This window comes from Bos indicus x Bos taurus, chromosome 15 (assembly GCF_003369695.1).
Source record: "Bos indicus x Bos taurus breed Angus x Brahman F1 hybrid chromosome 15, Bos_hybrid_MaternalHap_v2.0, whole genome shotgun sequence".
In the NCBI taxonomy this organism is placed as follows: domain Eukaryota; kingdom Metazoa; phylum Chordata; class Mammalia; order Artiodactyla; family Bovidae; genus Bos; species Bos indicus x Bos taurus.
In genome coordinates, this window is record NC_040090.1 from 32,114,514 (window position 1) to 32,134,606 (window position 20,093).

Sequence of the window (20,093 nt, forward strand, 5' to 3'; positions counted from 1 at the left end):
ATCAATCCTTCCAATGAATATGCGGGATTGATTTCCTTTAGGATTGACTGGTTTGATCTCTTTGCAGTCCAAGAGATTCTCAGGAGTCTTCTCCAACACCACGGTTCAAAAGCATCAATTCCTTGGCACTCAGCCTTCTTTATGGTCCAACTCATATCCATATGTGACTACTGGAAAAATCATAGCTTTAACTAGATGGACCTTTGTTGGTGAAATAATGTCTCTGCTTTTTAATACACTGTCTAGGTTTGTTGTTGCTTTTCTTCCAAGGAGCAAGCATCTTTTAATTTCGTGGCTGTGGTCACCATCTGCAGTGATTTTGGAGCCCAAGAAAATTGTCACTGTTTCCATTGTTTCCCATCTATTTGCCATGAAGTGATCTAGGTGAAATCTCTGTTAGGTTTAGGAAGAAGCGTGACAGTCTGCTGGCTTTTCAATAGGAAGTTCAGTTTTGTAGGAGGGGGAAATGCATAAACTCCGTTCCAAGACATCTTGGAAAAGAATGGCTTAAGAATTGTCTGGTGCTTTTGACTACATAGGCAAGGTTCTCTCTTGACTGAATTACATGCCTTTATCCAGTAGGAAGTAGGAGGAGCCTGCCCTCTGCAGGCCCTGTGCCGTGGACTCAGGGAGGAGCAGGTACAAGTAGGTAGGACCCAAATTCCACCTCCAGTAAACTAAGCTCAGGAAGGAACATAAGGCAAGTACACTGATAATTTCTACATGAGGCAGAAAGAAACCCCATCACCTTCACAGGATAGATATTGTTCTGTAGGGTCTTAGTTCCCAAGGAAAGGCCCCAGAATTTAAGTAGCCTTCCAAATATTGTCCATACTGGGACTGTTGAGGACAGCAAGCATAAGTCATGACTATCCCGATGAACAGGCACATGTGTGATCAGTAACCCAGAGGGTCCTGTAAAGTGATGCAACTGATTTTAGGTTCTTTAGTATCAATTTAGAGAGAGAGAGTCACTAATAAAAACACTTGAGTGAGCCTAGGGGTTTTTGGTTCTTTGACACATGCAATACTTGTTCTTTCTGCCTTTAAAAAATGCTCGCAGTACATTTTATTAAGGGAAAAAAGGCAGATTACAAAATTGCAATATATTAATTCCAAATTTGTAAGATATACATGTAGGATATATATGCAGGTATCTTCTATCTACTAATGTCCATATCAATATCAATATAGATATCAGAGGACATATACCAGAATATTAAATGCCATTTCTCAAATTGCTGAGATAATCATGCTTTTTCTCCTTTATACTTTCCTGTAGTTTCAAATTCTTAATGGCTTTTATAAATTTAAAAATCCTTTACAAAATATTAAATATTAGATTGTAAACATCTTCAGAGCACAGAGGAGGCATGTTACTGTTCTGCTAAGAACACCCTCTGTCTGCCTCCTGACTTGCCCTCTGTCTTGCCCTTGCCTGCTTTTCTTCACCCTTCAAGACTCTCATCTTTTGAGATCCTTTCTTCATGCCCAAATTGAGCTAAGCTCCCTTCTGGCTTTTTATATCATCCTGTTATATAATAGCATTTATCTCAGGCAATACTGTAAACATCAGTTTATTGTCTGCCTCCTTTGTCAGGTTAGGTTAGGGACCATATCTGATTCATTTCTATGTCCCCAAACGAATCTTATCACATAATAGATGTCAGTAAACCTATGTGGAATTAACCGGGCTCTGTTTTTCTTCCTCTTTCCCAGCACAGATGGCCAGGCACATAGTAGGTGCCATTATTTGTTTATTAAGGAAGTAGATGAGTGAATGAGGGAATAAAAATGCCAAGAGGAAGAAAGTGAAATTGGTGGCTCTTGGCATTTGTTGCTAATGAAAGGGTTTGTGTTGCTGTCCCCCTAGTCCTGGTCACCCGAGAGGATGACTTCAACAACCGGCTGAACAACCGCGCCAGCTTCAAGGGTTGCACAGCCCTACACTATGCTGTCCTCGCTGATGACTACCGGACCGTCAAGGAGCTGCTTGATGGAGGTGAGAGCATGGGTGAGTGGGGCGGAGGGCTTAGTCGGCAGGAAGTGTGGACTTAGCTGCCTCTCTCCTCCAGGAATGCCAAGCTTCCCCAAAGCCGTGTTGCCCTCCCAGACTGGAAAGCCTCAAAGCTGCCTGTACTCTGTGACAGTGGCCACGTGCATGCGGGATTCACCCTCATGTGGCTGGAGTGTGTTCTTTGCCTACGGTTGTGTGGTGTACCATGCCATCCTTCCTGAACGTTCATGCTCTGAGTTTTGCTTGTTGCGTTCCCCAAAAGTATCCTCTCTTCTACCCTGTGTCCTCCAGAGCAGGACTGGTGGACCAAGGGGGGAGAGCCTTCAAATCTCTACTAACCTCAGACTCAAAAGACATCCACCTTGATCCCCCTGCCCCACCCCAGTCTAAATCAGGCCTCTTCCATCACTCTGGTTCATTGCACCCTATTCTTTTTCCATGGTTGCACTTGTTGCAATCTTGAATTTTGTGTGTGTGTTCAGTAGCCTTCTCCCTAACTTGACTCTGAGCTCTCTGAGGGCGAGAACTATGGCTGATTCATTCTAGCACCTGACATAGTACCTAACACACAGTAAACACTCAATAAATCTTTATCAAATGTTTGACTACCCTTCTTTTGGAGAGCACTGATGTATTGGAGGGATAATACATACCATCCCCATACTCAGGCTGGTCTGGTCCTGTCCAGATCTGGTACCTGCCAGAGGCCTCCCAGGCAGTCACTTGCCCTTATCTTACTCCAGCCTCTCCTTTGGAGAGCGAGGAAAGCATCCTGCGAGGATGCATGGTGCCCAGGCCCCTGAGTTGGTATGGCACTATGGCACTGACTTCCTGTTTTATGCCTTCACTGCACTTTTTGAAGGTTTAGGGACCCTCTCTTGGGCCTGGACACCAAGGCATTCCTTGTCAGTGGTCATTCTTCATAGAACCTGGGAGCTCGAAGGATCTTTGGAAGTCCTCCAGTTTACCTGATTGCCCGCCCTCTCTCCTCCTGGCAGAAACCTCTCCAGCAGCTAGCTGGCTGGTCTTTCTTTGAAATCTCTCAGAGACTGAGGGAACCCTCCTTCTTCCCTGGGAGCCCATTCCATTTTAATTCTGCTGTGACTGGTTTAAATAGATTCTTTTAAGTAGGTATGATTTTCTTAGTATCTTCTGCCAGCTGTCCTCTGCAGTCAATCACTGTTTCAAAACCCCATCTTCAAATAAAGTACTTTCAGCCCTAGAATCTTCGCCTCTCTAGCCCAGTGTCCCCATATCATCTTCTAGTGTTTGTGATTGGACTGGAAGGGTTTCCCAGTAATCCTCAAGTCCTACCACCTTCCATCCACCACAGTCACACTGACTTAAGACCCAGGCCTGGCCCATAGCCGCAGCCTACAAGGGACCTGCCCCAGTGCAGCCAGTGTGCACCTTGGTCTGGGAATGAATACTGCGAGGGACAGCACTGCTCACGGATATGGTGACAGCATCTAGGATGACTGGTGCTTTTGGAGCAAGAACTCACTGTTTACAGGAGCAGAGACTTAGAAAACGTCCCCAGGTAACATGCTACTCACTTTGTCCTTTGGAAAGCTCTCCAAAGAGAGACATTTGTAGCTAAGAATTAGAACGTTCACTATGGGGCTTCTCTCTGCTGTGCCTTAAAATCAATCAATACCCCCAGCTATTGTCCAGTGGTTTACATTCCCCACTTCCCATCAGCCCCTAAATGGACAAGAAATTCATTCTACAAAGAGTCCCTCTCCCCAGCCTTGCAGATCGAACACCTTTAAAATGAAGAAGCACGGGCCTTTTATGAAACACCCCACCCTTACCCCCCAGGCCAAGGCTGGCCATTTGAGCCGTTCCAGGGGCATGGTTCCTGCCTGTTGACTTGGAACAGATGCCCTTAGCCCCCATCTTTACACTTCACCCACCTGCCTTTTTACCCAGAATCCATTTACACCCCCTGCCCTAGCCTCCCAGCCTCAAGGGCCAAAACCATTAACCCACTGATTTCTCCCTTTCCGACCTGAACAAGTGGCCATCCCTCAGGGCCTGCAGGCTTGCCAACTTCTGACCTCCCTCCCCCCTTGACCTCTCTTGGTCTGCTTGTGTGTGTGACCAGCCAACCGAGAGGCAGGATCCTGTTCCCTTGTCCTAGGGGCTCTTGCCAGTAACATTTCCAAAGTTTCTGACCTCAGCTGACCTCCAGAAGGTTTCAGGGAGGGCAGCCCCTGATTTCCTGACCGTCCAGCTTTTTCAGCCTATATTTGCCACTGGCTTTGCTGCAGCACCTTAGAGACTTTCTCTGTGAGACCCAAAGCAGGCCTAGACATGGGGCCAGCCTGTGCTCATGGGATCCACGCACAACTCTTGTCCTTAAAATTGCTCAGTCCACAAGGATTTAGGGCCCCCAGATCTTAGAGGGTTGGAGCTAGAGGGGGCAGCTGCACTCGCCCTCTGATCAGCAGTCCCCACATGAGAGCTGGGGGAGGTCCAGGCAGCAGCAGCAGTCTGGTAATGTGGGAGGTTCTCTGACCCCTTAAGAGGCAGCATGGAGTAATAAACAGGGCTTTAGAGTCAGGCCAGCCTGGGTGTGAATCCCAGCTCCCCCACCTACTAGCTCTGTTGGCTTAGACATGTTACCTTATCTCTCTAAGCCTCAGTTTTCTTGTCTGTAAAATAACAGCTGGGAGGGGCTTTCCTGGGGTCCAGTGGTTAAGAATCCACCTTGCAATGCAGAGGACATGGGTTTGATCCCTGGGTCAGGAAGATCCCATGTACTGTGGAGCAACTAAGCCCATGCACCACAGCTGCTTAACCAGCACTCTAGAGCCCCTGAACTGCAACTACTGAAGCCCACACACCTAGAGCCCATGCTCTATGAGAGAAGCCACTGTGGTGAGAAGCCCCCACACTGCAACAAAGAGTAGCCCCCGCCCACCACAGTTAGAGAAAGCCTGCATGCAGTAGTGAAGACCCACCACAGCCAAATGAGTAAATAACATCTGGGAAGCATCACAGGGATTAGTGGGCGTGAGGATTAGTGATGACGTCTGTAAAGGTCCCAAGTACAGATAGATTCTCCATGATTGTGTAAAGAAATCAAATGCTCACCCTGGCAGCTATAATCCCATTCCTTCCCCATGAAATCTGTACTCCTATCTAAGACTTCTTAATTCTGTTTCTGCCTACAGCTTCTCCACCCTGCCCAAAACACCATCATACTCCCTCTCTTCTCAGCTTAGATCCTCTAAGGAAGCCTCTCCAGGTGGTCTGGTCTGCTCTGACAGTGCTGCCTCTGAACACTTCACTGTCGTGATGGGTGCTTAGCACAGAAAGGCCACTTCATCTTCAGGAGGCCCCATAACATAGTGAGAAGAACACAAAATTGGGGATCAGACAGACTTGGGTTTAAATCTCAGCTCTTTAGTGTGACTCTGGGTAAGCCAGTTGTCACCTTTGACCTCAGGGCATCTAAGGTGGATCTGGCAAACTGTCCTGAGAGAGGCGCAGACTGGTGGAGGAGACAGATATGGAAACGGGCAGTGACGGCAGGCGCGTGCCCCAGCAGGGTTCTGGACAAAGGGCTCTGGGGAGACCAAGGAGGAAATACCTGCTTCTGCCTGGTGAGCAGGGAGGTAGGGTCAGTTACAGAAGGCTTCCCAGAGGATGGCTTGCTTCAGCCTTGTCGGGGAGGGCAGTGAGAGTTTGCCAGATGGATTTGTGTGCAAGAGTTCTGAGTCCGGTGCCAGCTTTATACCCCCAGCCTCCACAGAAAAGTGGATCCACTGGCTTCTGTGGTTTTCCTCTTGAAAAATGCTGCTTCTTCGTGGGTCGCTGTCTTATGAGCAGAAAGGCCTGTTTTCAGCACTTGACTGCCACATACAGGAATAGGTTAGAGGAAGGAAGGAAAGGCAGGACTGCTGAAAAGACGAGTAATTTGAGAAGGTGGGGAGCCTCCTTCCTCAAGCCCCTGGAGCTGACTCATCCCTGTGGTTCCAAGGCCGTTAAGGTGCTTTCACAGCTTTTTCGTCCCAGGAATGTGATCCTACTTTCACAGATCCATTTTCCTAAAACGTATCTCTTACCATGCAGCCTTTCTCATCCAGGGTTCCTCTGGAAAATTAAACTCTAATGCTCTCAGGCATCTGTTATACACAGGGTTATTAATTTCTCTCCTATCTGAAGTGGTACAAGTTATGTGCTATTCCTGGGAGAATTGAAAAAATCATTACTCAAATAATTTCCCAGTTGTGGTTCAGAGGAGAAGCCCCAGATGAGAAAGGCTGCAAGGAAGGAGCATAAACTGTGGAGTCAGGATCTGAATACAGCCCTGCCACTTAATAGCCATCTGTCCTGGGGAAGCTGTGACCACTCTGAAGTCCTCTTTCCTCATCTGGAATAAGAGTGTGCCACCTACCCTTTAAGGTTTTGTCAGGATTGGGCATGTGTAGGTTCCGCAGAGTAGGCACTCTACATATAATGTGTTACTAACTTCAAAACACCCAGCACTTACATATTTTTTTTAAAGGGAATCCTACCCATCCTAATTTGTTAACCTGGTTTTAGAGTTGTTCTACTTGCCTGGAAAATCCCGTGGATGGAGAATCCTGGTAGGCTGCAGTCCATAGGGTCGCTAAGAGTCGTACTCGACTGAGCGACTTCACTTTCACTTTTCACTTTCATGCATTGGAGAAGGAAATGGCAACCCACTCCAGTGTTCTTGCCTGGAGAATCCCAGGGACGGTGGAGCCTGGTGGGCTGCCATCTATGGGGTCGCACAGAGTCGGACACGACTGAAGCGACTTAGCAGCAGCAGCAGCAGCAGTCTGACCCTCACTTAACTTTTTTCCCACTGCTGCCCTAATGGCTCCAGTTACACCATTATAATGTCTGTTCCGTGTTCCCACCTCAGTGCCTTTACCCTTGCAGGTCTTTCTGCCTCTCCTTTCCCTTCAAGACTTTGTTTCTCAGCCTAGCAGAATGGTTTCTACCAGCCAGTACCCACCTCTCATGCTGCCTGCCTTCTAAGGTCTGCCCTGTTCCCTGGGATTTGGGCCCAGCCCCCCTCTACTGCACTGAGGTTGATTGAGGACGAAGACTGTGTGTTACTTTCCCTGCCTTCTTTGCCACAGTGCCCCGCCCATAGTTCAATACCTATTTGGATGCGCCAGAACCTCCAAAGCCACTGTAGATTGGATACCACTGGAGATGTGGTGTCTTTGATTCCTGGGCCACTTGCTTTAGTGTCATAATATATCTGACTTTCTAGAGCTTCACGTATGAAGCTGTCTTAGTCACAGTGCCCCTCCCCTGCCTTTTCAGCCACCAGTGTGCATCACCTCAGAAATGCCGGGCTTTCTGACACCTAATGATACCTTCCCCAGTGCTTCCCTTAGCCTCTTTCCTACTTACTTTCTTGGCTCTTCCTCGTCCCTCTGTCCAAGTATAGGGCTCAGTTGTTAGTGTTAACCAGCCGTCCTTAAATTCCCACCATCACTGCCTGAGGCAAGGAACCTTTCCAGTGCTGGTATATTCCCTTTAACAGCCTGTTAGTTTGTTGTTGGGGCTAAAAACTTAAAGCTCTGTTTCTTGTTCCACTTCAGTGTCTGCCCATCTGGCTGCGCTGCCCGATGTGGAAGGGATTGGTTTTGCCTCAGGCTGTGCTCTCTGGAAATGTCATCCTCTGATTCTTGCCAGCAGTACAGGGAAGGGGAATGAGCCCTGGGTGAAGATCAGATGTTCTGGCTCTGCCACCAGCAAACCCTCTCTCCTTTAGGCAAGTCCTTTCTCCTCCATAGTAAAATAGAGAGATTAGGGTAGCTGATTACAAGGACCTCTTCCAGCTCCCTGGGTGAGTCTTCTCGTTCATTTTTCAAACACTTAACTGAGCATCTCTCCTGTCACGACTCACCCTCAGCACCTGGGAAGTAAAGATGATCCAGACATGGTCTTTGCCCTTAAGGAGCTCATAGGTCGGTGAGGAAATCAGACATTTTAGCCAAAAATTGCCATCTGGTGTATTAATGGAGGTGTATAGAAGGTGCTAGTGGAACACAAAAGACCATTTAAATCTCTGAAGAGAGCAGGGAGAGCATGCTATAGGAGATGGAGTTTACATGAAGTCTTAAAGGATGAGTGTGAGTTTACCAGGTAGAGGGAGAAAGGTGCAGAGGGACCAGCATGTTCAGAGGTATGGAGTAGGAAGCAGCATGCTGAATTCAGAAGAGCTGAATTTGTAGGGTGTGGATTGAAGAATGGAAAGCAAGAGCCAGTAATGAAGGCCTGTAACATAAGATATGCTAAGAAAATAGAACTTTTCCCCCAATGGGAAAGTTCAAAATAGACAAACCATCGCGTGTAAGAAGTCAATATGGCAGTTACCCTCAAGAGGGCAGATAGTGACTGGGGAAGGACACACAGGGACTTCAGAAGTGTTTAATGTTCTGCCTCTTTATCTAGATACTGGTTATACTTCCACCTTGGGAAAATTCTTTGACCTGTATCCTTATGCACTTTTTGTACTTTTGTGTATATACATTAGACTTGAAAGAAAGGTTAGAGAAAAATAGGGGAAGAAATTGATTAGGAGGAGCAGGGTTGAAGAAAGGAAAATTATTTCATTTGAAAGCTATATTAGGGACTTCCTTGGTGGTCCAGTGGCTAAGACCCCATGCTCCCAATGCAGGGGGCCCAGGTTTGATCCCTGGCCAGGGAACTTGAACCCACATGTTGCAACTAAGTGTTCATATGCCATAACTAAAGATGGACCATGCCGGGACCTGGCACAGCCAAATAAATAGAGTGTTTTTTTTTTTAAGCTATTTTAATTGTCTAGGTGGAGCCTGAAGCAAGGCAGTTGCAGTGGGAGAGGAGGACTGATCCCAGAAAGATTTAGGAGTAGCATCAGTTGGATCAGATGGTGAGAGAAAAGGAGTGGTCAAGATTGGTCCAGATTCTGGACCAGATGGCCGGTAGATGGTATGTGCCTGTGCTGAGGTAATGAATACTAGAAGGAGGTATGGGTGGAATTGAGGTGCAGAGGAATGACTAGTTCTGCTTTGAACATTTTCCTCCTCCCTCCCTCACACTTTCAGATTCCACGGTCCAGTGTTCTAACTATTCCTTTGCTTCTTTCTTCCTTCTTTGTACTCAACTTGATGAAACACTAACCCTACTTAAACCCAATTTCTTTTTACTTCATTCTGTATCTGAAGAGCTGAATATTGCTTCAGGAAAAAAAAAATCATAAACCATGCTAACTGGACTCACTTTACATTTATGTTCATGAATTTCAGACACTCAATACTGCCAACCACCCCACTATACTTCTTGAGTAAAATCACAGTCTTGTTCTGGACCGAGACAACTTTCATATACCTTCTTTCTCCTCAGACGTCCAGCAGTCTCCTTCCCTGACTCCCAAACTAATGATCTCACCTCACACTTCATAGAGAAAATGAATTGCAGTCATAAGAGAACTACCTTACCATCCCACCATCACTTCACCAGCCTCCCTGCCTCTGTACTCCCGTGTGTTGCCATCCTACCTCTACAATGGAAGATGTTCCCAATTTCAGCTCTGCTTTCTGCTCAGGCTTCTATTTCCACTTGCTTTCTCAATTACTTCGTTCCTCCAGTGATCCCATCTTTCCTGCATTGTCTGTTTTCTCCTCTCTGCTGGCTCATTCCCATCATCATGAAAACATGCCTTAATATCACCCATCTTAAACAACAAAGCAAACTAAAAACTTCCTTGACCCCCATATCTACCTCCATCTGCTGCCTCATTTCTCTGCATCCCTTCACAGTTAAAAGTCCTCAAAAAAAATTACTGCTAACCACTGAATTCACTTGCCTGGCTCCAGTTCTTTCCTCAGTCTCAGTGTCACCATGGCCAAAATATACTTCTGTTTTTTCCCCCAAAATTGATATTCCCCAAGTCTTCCCCATCTCAGTAAATGATACAATCATCTATCTAGTTTTCAGGCCACAAATTTTAGTCATGTTTGAGTTCTCTTTCTCATTTACAGTACCTGTCAAGTTGTTCAGTAAGTCTTGTCACCTGTGCCTCTAAAGTAATCTGGAACCATCCCCTTTCTGCCATTCCCATTGCTGTAACTCTAGTCCCAGTGCAGGACGATCCAGTTCTCCTGGATAATCACCACAGTTTCCTAACTAGTCTCACCATTTCCACTTTTGTCTCCCTGAATCCATTTTCCACATAACTGCCAGGAGAATCTTTTTAAAACGTAAACCCTGTCTTTCTGTTGTTTAAAATCTTCCGTTGGCATACCAGTGAAATCCAAATTCCTTACCATAGCCTGCAAGGCTCTACGTAGTCTAGACCCTTCCTGCCTTCTGTGACCTCATCTCTAGTCACTCCCTCACCCACGGTGTTCACTCCTCTCCAGTGACACAGGCCTTCTTTCATCCCTCAGCCACACTGAGCTCCTTCCCATCTCGGGGTCTCTGTACCAATCTCTCCCAGTGATGGGAACACTCTCCCCTTGGGAATTCAGGTCTCAACTCAAATTCCCTTCCTCAGAGACCTTCTTGGCCACCATAGTAAAGTAGCTCCTCCAGTTACTTTGCATCGTTATTACCCTATTTTATATTCTTTGTGGTACTTATCAGTCCCTGAAGTGATCATGTTTGTTTGTATGTTTATCATCGGCCTCTCCCCCCTACTAGGATGAAAGCCTTACCATCACAGAGACCTTGTCTCTTTATTTTACTGCCATATTCACAGTTCTTAAGGAAAAAACCTCACAGCTGGCAGATGGTATGTGAGTTACAAATAGCTGTTGACCAGCTGGGGGACCTGTGGGACACACTTGTAGAGATGTGTAGTGGGCAGTTGGACAAATGAGTCTGAAGCTCAGGAGAGAAAGGACTATAAGTTAAATATGAAGATTTGAGAGTTGTCAGTCTCTTGAGGGTGGTGGACACTGAGTTGTCCGTGAAGAGTTGTAGAGCTAAAGAGGCCCAAGAACACAACTGAGAGAGCCTACATTTCAGGTGTGAGCACATAAGAAGAGGAGTCAGTGCAAGAGATTCAAGGAAATGGGAGAAAGGAGAAGGAAAAGAGAGTTGGGGAGGGGTTGCAGTGATGCTCCAACTATCTGAAAAACCTGTCTTCTGCAAGTTTTATTTTTTTTAAACATTTTAGAAAAATTATATTTTAAAGGGCATACAAAATACAGGCCCAAATTTGTCATCAGGTTCAACAGGCGAAATTACTCTTAAGTTGGTATAAAAGTTTCTGGACACTTACTCGTACTTACTGTGCTTATCTCATCGATGACTGGTAACAAAGTTCACAGACCAGCACCAGTATGTGGACTGCACTTCAAGCATCATTGCTCTAACGGTACTCCTGGGCAAGAGGGGAAGACGGATGAGCTGAATATAGCCTCTGCCCTCAAGTTGCTTAAAGTCCAGAGGGGTAAGCAGTTTGGGATACACAGACACATTACGTGGTAGAGAGATCAAAGCAGTACCATTAGGATGCAGGAACTGGAGACCGTGGTCTGCCCCAGCTCTGCCACCATCTCATCCCAGGAGGACCTCCAGCAGATCACAGCCTCTCTGTGGAATCACTTTTTTCATCTGTATGATGAAGAAATCATATCAGATTACTGGATGCTAAAGTTTTCTTCTGGTTATTTTGGATACGGACCTAAAAACCCTCCATGCCAGCAATTTTCTGTGGAGGGATAGAGAGTGACTTCTAATGGGTGCTAGGTTTCTTTGGGGGATGATAAAAGTATTCTAAAATTAGATTATGGTTATACAACTCTGTAAATATACTTTAAAAAAAAACCATTAAACTGTATACTTTAAATGGGTGAACTTTATGGTATGTAAAGCTATTTAAAAAAAAAGGAAAGTGATAAAATCCTCTATGCTACTCAAAACCAGAAAAGATTGGCTTGGATGGTGCCTGGTTGTAGCCTTGGACTAGTTGGTCCCATAGCTAATGTGCTGTATAGGAGGGGACCCTCTGATAGAAAAGTTTCTTTTTAAAGAATACTATTAAAAAGTTACCTGAAAAACTTTCTCTTACCCATACTGGTATTTTTATCGGTTTCCAGTTATTAATTTAACAAGTATAGCACACCCCATTCTTTTTTTTTTTTTTTTGGCTGAGGCACACGGCTTGCGGGATCTTAGTTCCCCAACCACGGATTGAACCCACACCCTTGCAGTGAAAAAGCAGGGAATCCTAACTAGCCACTGGACCACCAGGGAATTCCCAAATTATTCATTCTTAATGAAGCTTAGTCTGGCAGGGTATAGACATCTAGGCAAATAATCACAAAATTATTAGCTAATTACCACTGAGAGAAGTAGTATTAAGGAAAAGTAGAAGGTGGTAGGAGTGTAATGGAGGTCTAAGCTAGTCTGAAGCAGATGAGGGAGGTCTTCCCTGAGCAAATGGTATAAACATGGAAACCTGAAGTGTAGATGTCAACCGGTCACGTCACTTGAGGAAAGCCTGTGGAGAGTGACAGCCATTAGTCATCCAGAGAGACGCAGCCGTCCAGTCAGGGGCACAGTGGGGAACGAAGGGATTCTGTAGTGATGCCATTGCAGTTCACATAGTAGGTCAGGGCTAAAGAGGGTCCTTAGTGACCCCAAGGCCTGTCCTCTGCCTTTGGCCTGGGCAGTGCAGAATGATGAGCTGTCCCTAGGGAAGGGTGTTTCTGTATCCCAGATCTGTGGACGTAGAGGAGTCGCTGCTTTAGTTGAGTTAGAGATGAGAGTGCCTGGGCGCCAGAGCCCCAGCTCTCCAGAGCCACCTGCCACCAGGCACCCGCATTTCATCAAGGCTTTAATCGGCTCCAGGCAGTCCTCAGATGAGCCTGGCTGGTATCCGGCATGAGCTCATCACCAAGAGTGGCAGCTGGAGGCCAAGGCTCCCTTGGGTGAGGGAGAGGTCAGCGTTTGTTGGGCCAGGTCTGTTCTGTGTTCTCCTCCACCTGCACTGGGCCTGGAAACATCTGAGTAGGATTCCAGTTTCCCATGGCAGGGTCGGCTGCCCTTTGTCAGCCCACTCGTGCCCATCCAGTGAGTGTGCTCTTGGGTAGAATGCAGAGAGAAAGGGCAGCACGGGTTTTAAGAAGGAGAACCTTAGTCCATAGAGGTCAGGACCTGCAAAATAGCAGCGGAGGTCCATCCCAGGGTAAGATGGGTCAGAACCAAAGTTCCCTTCCCAAAACGAGTTCACATCTAGCTTTCATATACTCTGCTGTGTTACACAGAGGCCTAGCAGCGTCCCACGGAGAACACAGCAGAAATGCTCTCTGTAGGCTGATCCCACAGTCTTCTGCCTGAACATCATTTTGGAAATGAAAAATTCTTTTAAGTGCAGCCAAAGAAAGGAGTCTGCCACTTCAGGAATCCTTCAGAAACTCCCTTAGTAATGAACCCTATGCAGCACTAATGTGACCTACACTAACTTGGCCTTGCAGTGGATGGAACCTTGAGTAAGTCCCTTCCTCCTCACTGGGCTTCGTTTTCCCCACCTATAAAGTTAGTTGGATTGCAGTCTCAAAGCTCCTTTTAATTTTCATATTTTGTAATTCTGAATGAATAATTCCCCTCTGATTTAATTGCAAATCTAAGTATTCACATTTATTCAGCAGCTATTAATTAATTTCCTGCAGCTGACCACCAGCATCCCTTAGAAGAGGTTCCTAGAAAGGTTACTCTGCTCTTAAAGCAGCCTGTATAATTTCTTTATCACTCTTAACACAGCAAATAGCTATTCAGTTATCTGATTAATAGATCTTGCCTTCATTACACAGGTTAGGGTCTGGATCTGCAGGACTTATATCCCTAGCACCTTGCACTATCCTTAGCACATGATAGATGCTCAGTGAATGTTTGCTGACTGAGTTTATTTATAAATGCGCACCAGGCGTTGCAGGAGTAGAAAGAAAGATACAGGCCCTTCCTTCAGACTGCACACTGTAGAGCGCTGGTTCAGTGAAAAGGCCCAAACACAAAGCACACTGAGAACACCATGACAGTAGGTAATGGAACTCTAATAAACAAAGGCCAGGAAGCAAAAAAACCAGTGAATGTAATAAATGAGGTGAGGAGGGGAAGATCAGTGTTGGCATTGTAGAAGGCTTCGTGGAGGAGAGGGCCTGGAGGCAGATCCTGAAGGACAGGCAGAATAGATCAGCAGAGGGAGGAGGGAAGCTTTTCAGGTGTGGGAGGAGCAGAAATGAGCCTTGCATGTTTGAGACCTGGAGGAAACTGGCCACCTGTCAGATGGTGAGCAGGGGAAGGCCGGAGCATGGAGGACCTTGGGGTGAGCCTGAGGACTTGTGCTCAACTCTGAAGCCAGTAGAGAGTCCCTGAAGTGATTGTCTATTGTTGGCTTGTTTAGCGCTGCAGTGATTTTTACTTTAAAAAATGTGGGGGGAAAAAAATCAACATTTCAAGCAGTACCAGGGGATGTGTAGTGAAAAGGAAATCTCCATTCCACACCCCTGGTCCCCCTCAGAAGCAGCCACTGTAGCTTTCCTTAGGTAGCCTCCCTATTGCTGCTGCAAACAGATGATCACAAACTTAGCAGCTTAAAGCCACCCAAATTTAGTAACTTATGGTTCTGGGGATAAGTCTAAAATGGTCTCATTGGACAAAAATCAAAGTGTCATCAGAGTTGTGTTCCTTTTTGGGGACTCAGGGAGTATCTGTTTTATTGCCATTTGCTGCTTCTCAAGGCTGCCTTGTCTCAGACCTTCCTTATCTTGGCCCCTTCCATCCCCAGGCTAGCACAATCCCTCAAGTCTTTCCCACGTTCCACCACTCTGACACTGACTCTTCTGCCTTCTTCGTTTACTTGAAAGGACTCTTGTGATTATGTTGAGCCCACCTAGATAATCCAGGGTAATCTTTGCATCTCAAAGTCAGCTGATGAAAAACCTTAATTCCCTTTTGCTGAGTAACTAATATATTCTCAGGTTCCAGGGATTCAAACATGGATATCATTAGAGGTCATTATTCTGCCTGCTGCACTGTCAGAGATATTTTATAAATGTTTTATTTTTCTTCCTGTTTTTGAATAGTTAATTTGCACACAGTACAAAATTCAAAAGGGTGAGCGCTCACTCCACAATTGACCAGCAACTGGCATTTCTGTGATCAACAAGAATTCCTTCTCTCTCACTTATTTATTTATTGTTATGTGTGCTTATGGATACTATTGCTTTAGGGTTCTATAATGTATTACTGCCCTTAGTGGTTATATTGGTGCTAAAATTATCTCAGATTTGGCCAGAGTGCCATACCTGCATCTTTTTTTTTTTTTTTAATTTCCGTATTTTCTTGCATAACTAGATGTTTCAATCTTACCTTATATCCACCTTGCCATTGCCCTGGAATCAGCCATTTCTCTGAGAGTCCTAAGACTTTTTTAGTGGGCAATTGTATTGGAGACCAAAACATGAGTACTAGGTGTACTTATTACACACACGCATATGCATATACACACTATTATGTATATGCATATTATATGCATATGCACGTACCTATTTTAGAAGTCCTGAGAATACCAATACCTCCCATTCCAGTCCATCATTACAGGGTTCTTCCTTGTCCTCACACATTTCACATTTCTGTGTCCCTTCTTCTGTAGTGAGAATTCTGACTCCAAATAGCACTGATACACAACTCATTTGTTTAATCCTATAATATATCCAAAAAGTCTTCAGACCTTCTTCAGCCAAACCACTATAGAAAACAAACTACTAAAAGAGTTCAGGTCAGGATATGTTTATAGTTGGCCCAGCTACTCCATCCAAGGCTGAGGGTATATAGTCAAATACTAGTTCCTTGGTTATTTAGGTGGGTGTTTTTCCTTTCAGGGTGTTTATGTTGTTAATTTGAAATGCAGTTGGGTTAATTTTTTCAACGCGCTTTCAGTTTTAGGGTTTTTCTCCTCTACCTTTCCTTGTTTTAGTTTTGTTGTTTGAATATATAGACCATTAATCTTTGTCTAAAAACTGTACAAAAAGGTATAGTCAGAGAAGTAAAACTCCCTCCTGTGTGTTGCTTTCAACCTTTTCCTGCTCTCCTCAGTAAGCCCTGACCCCTTGTGTAATAGATAACCAATTTTGATTGTTTTCTAGTTTGTCCTTCCTGTATTTCGTTGTCTAAGCCAATATATATATGTTTTCTTATTTCTCCTTTTTCCTACATAAAAGATAATGTATTATACATGCTCTTTGCAGTTGCTTGTTTTCACTTAACCATATTTTCTAGAAGTCACTCGGTAATCATTTCGCAGAGATCGTCCTTATTTTTTGTAGTCACATAGTAATCCATTGTGTGTATGAACTATATATGCTGTGCTTTGGTAGTTACAAATAATGCTAAGTGAATAGCATCTGACATGTACATTTTGGAATAATGGGAGGTGCGTCTCTACAGCAGAGTTCTACAAGCGCTATTGCTAGGTCAAAGGGTAAATGTATGCCCTTGGTTAGGTATTGCAAATTTCTCCTCCATAAAAGTTGTGCCTTTTGCATTTCTACTTATATTGTGTGAAAGTGGCTGTGTTCTCACAGCCTTGCCAACATTGTATATTGCCAACCTTTTGAACTTTTACCAATCTAATAGGTGAAATAGAGTACTTTGGTATAGTTTTAGTTTGATTCTCTTACTGTGAGTGAAATGGGCACCATTTCAAATGTTTAAGAATCATTTTTCTCCTTTTTTCAATTGTCTGCCAAAATGCCTTTTGCCTATTTTTTTCTAGGACTTTTGGGTTTTGTTTTTCTCTTGATTTTTAAAAGTTAAGGATATTAGCTATTTTTCTGATATATGTTACAAATATTTTCTTCAGTTTTGTATTGATACAGTTTTAATGCTTCTCATATAATCCTAAATGTACAGCCAGGATTGAGAACCACTGGGATAGTTGGTAAAGATTGGAACAATTTTTTTTCTAAAAGAGAATGGATGCAGACAGAAAAGGACAAGGGCTGAGTACTCAACCTTGAGTGTCACCCATGACGGGACAGAAGAGTGACTAGGAACCTGCAAAGGAGACAAAGGTTTATCATAACTGTTACAGTTATTCAATCAGAAAATATTTATTAAACTCCTACTGGATGCCAAGTGCTGTTCTGGTCATGGGCTATCATAACAAATCCTCATTTTTAATTTGTGCTTCTCTCATCACTTTCTAAAAAAAGTTGTAAGTTTCCTTTACCTATGTTCATCCATCTGGTTTGCCATAAAGCCTAGACTCTGAGACAGATTTGGTAAAGTCCTTAGAATTGATTAGGGAAAAGCCCCTTTGAGAAAAAATGGAATCATTAGCACCAGCAAGAAGCTCTGGGTTGAAATGGTTTTCTTGGTATAGATTTCAAGTCTATTCCCTGTCTTCTCCTTTTCCTAATCTCCCCACTACCCTTCCACTTTTATTTTTGGTGATTGTTGCCTGGTGACTGTGGTTGGGCATAATATTAACTGGAAGACTCCTTTTGGCAGTGGCTTCTGATTTTTTTTTTCAAGCAACAATTTTATGAGGGAGATAAGTAATTCCTATCAAACTTGATGCCGGGGTGGTGGTGGTGGTGGTGAAAAGCAGACATCAGTGATGAATACACAGTTCCTGTGCCCAGAACTGCAACCTGTGATGTTTAACGTCATAGTTAAAGGTACTTGCCTCTGTACTCCTGATTCTCTTCCTGCTGGGAAGTGCAGTTAGCAGACTGTTTCATCAGTTTCTGTTTCTGTGGTTGTTCTCAAAGCCAACTGTAAATAAGGCCTCCTGTTTTCCTTAAGGTTAGAGTAAAGGTCTGTATATTTGAGTGTATTTCATGCCAGTGAGCCTGGCTCAACCACCGCTCTGATGTACTAATGCTTCTCATTCAAGCAGAGGCTTTACTTAGCTTTGGCAATAGACCTGTGAGTGGAAGCATAAGCCATCTCTTGATAACCCCTCTTCCCTGCTATGGACATTAGGCTGGGATTGGTCAACAGAAGCTTAAACATCTGGTCAGTTCAGTCCTTTGGGGTGGTTGGTGTTTTATAGACAACCCATCAAGATTGATTGGCCTCATAACTGAATTAGCCAGATGTGTGGGCATTGTGTGCCCTTTCCTCAGCCTCCCTTCAATGCTGTTAGATGGAAGCAGACATGCGATTAGCATGTTTGAGGATGGTGTGTTTTTAGCGCATGAACAAAAGCTGCTGCCTTCTGCAGAGACTGTGGCTGTGCCCCAGACGTCAGCAGTATAATTATGACTGCTAAATTCAGCCCAGACCCCAGGCTCGGCTGCCTTGGTCTCAGCTGTCTTTGCAGAAGGGGGAGGAGGGGTGCTGAAGCCTGGGGACCCGAGCTCTTATTATAGTCCACTTTGAACTCGGCTTTATCCAGAGTCTTTCCCTCCCTACTGACAATTGCTCCCAGCTGCTTTCTGGTCACAGAACCTCCTGCCACCTCTGAGGATAGTCTGTGCTGGATTATGGGGAGAGTGGGAAATGAGGCTGACCTCCTGAAAGCCCACAACTTCCAGGAGACTCACCCCAAATGAAAATGAGCTAAGGATCCCCCTACTTCCAACACTTACATCACGTGCTATTCATCTCTTGTTGTTCCAATTGCTCAGTCGTGTCCAGCTTTTTGTGACCCCATGGACTGCAGCATGCCAGGCTTCCTTGTCCTTCACTGTCTCCCAGAGCTTGCTGAAACTCATGTCCATTGAGTTGGTGATACCATCCAACCATCTTGTCCTCTGTTCCCTTCCCCTCCTGCCTTCAAGCTTTCCCAGCATCTAGGTCTTTTCTAATGAGTTGGCTCTTCGCATCAGGTGGCCAGAGTTTGGCGCTTCAGCATCAGTCCTTCCAATGGCTTTTTAGGATTGATTTCCTTTAGGATTGACTGGTTTGATCTTCTTGCAGTCCAAGGTCCTCTCAAGAGTCTTCTCCAACACCACAGTGAAAGCATCAATTCTTTAGCGCTCAGCCTTCTTTATCCCTCATCTAGAAAACGCTTGCCTTAGGGTTGCCTTGAGCAGAAATTCTTGGCAGGAGTTTTTGCTTTTTGCCCTTTTGCTCACCTAACTCCATATGTGAAATACATTTGAATGTTCATCTCCATGTTTTTGTACCACCTGTTTTCTAACCAGACCAGCCTACACATTGCCATAGAACAAATCAGGCATTTTTGTGTCTCTACTAGTTTGTGATGCTTCATATTCTGTAGACCTCTCATACTCAATGAACCAAACCCAGCCCTGTCCCCCAGACTTTCTTCCATATTTCCTAGTTGGTGAATGGCATCATCAATACCTGTCACCCAAACAAGAAAGGAATTTTAAAGTGTCTGATGACTTTGCCCTCACTTTTTACCACACTCATCTTTCTTAGAGTTTTCTCTCAAGTGCATCTTCTCCCCTCTGTCCCCATACTCTGGTTCAGACTTTGTCCCTCTCACCTAGACTGTTGGAAAAGACTTCTTGGTCTCCCTACCTCTAGGCTCCTTTCCAAACCAACCTTTACTCTGCAAAACCCCACTACTGCACTGTTTGGAAACCTGCAGTAATTTCTTATGCTTGTGAGATAACGCTCAGATGTCTAATTTAGCATGCACATCTCTCTGCGGTCCACTGGGAATCTTCTTCCACCCTATCTCCAAGAGCAGCTGGGGATGATTGCTTCAGGATTGGGACCAGCACTTGATAGGCTAACCAGGGCCCTGTCTGCAGCCAGGTGGGCCTGGGCACACAGGAGCTGTCTCTGCCATAGGCCCAGTCAGCTCCTCATTCCCTGAAGGGAGTCTTTCCTGCCTCCAGACCTTTGCTTGCTTACTTTTCTGTCACTGGAATGCCCTTTCCCCACTTCTCCACCTATCAAACCCCCACTGAGCCTTCAAGAACCAACTCATTTATGTCTCTTCTTGTCACTTTTCCTGGTTTGCTCACGTAAAGTGAATCGCTTCTCATGCTGTTACCCCACAGCAGTTTTAGGAAGCCTTTTTTTCTTTTCTGGCCATACTGTGCAGCATGTGAGATCATAGTTCTCCCACCAGTGATGGAACCCATGCCCTCTGCAGTGGAAGTGT

General features: G+C 45.0%; 1 protein-coding gene across 1 annotated transcript in view; it reads left to right on the forward strand.

Annotated features, from left to right (window-relative positions):
- Positions 1 to 20,093, forward strand: part of CLPB (ClpB homolog, mitochondrial AAA ATPase chaperonin) — a 147,282-nt gene that overhangs the window by 75,800 nt on the left and 51,389 nt on the right. Inside the window, exon 5 of the mRNA XM_027562995.1 lies at positions 1,874 to 2,002. Within this exon, the coding sequence (XP_027418796.1) occupies positions 1,874 to 2,002 (129 nt within the window). The remainder of the gene's footprint in view (positions 1 to 1,873; positions 2,003 to 20,093) is intronic.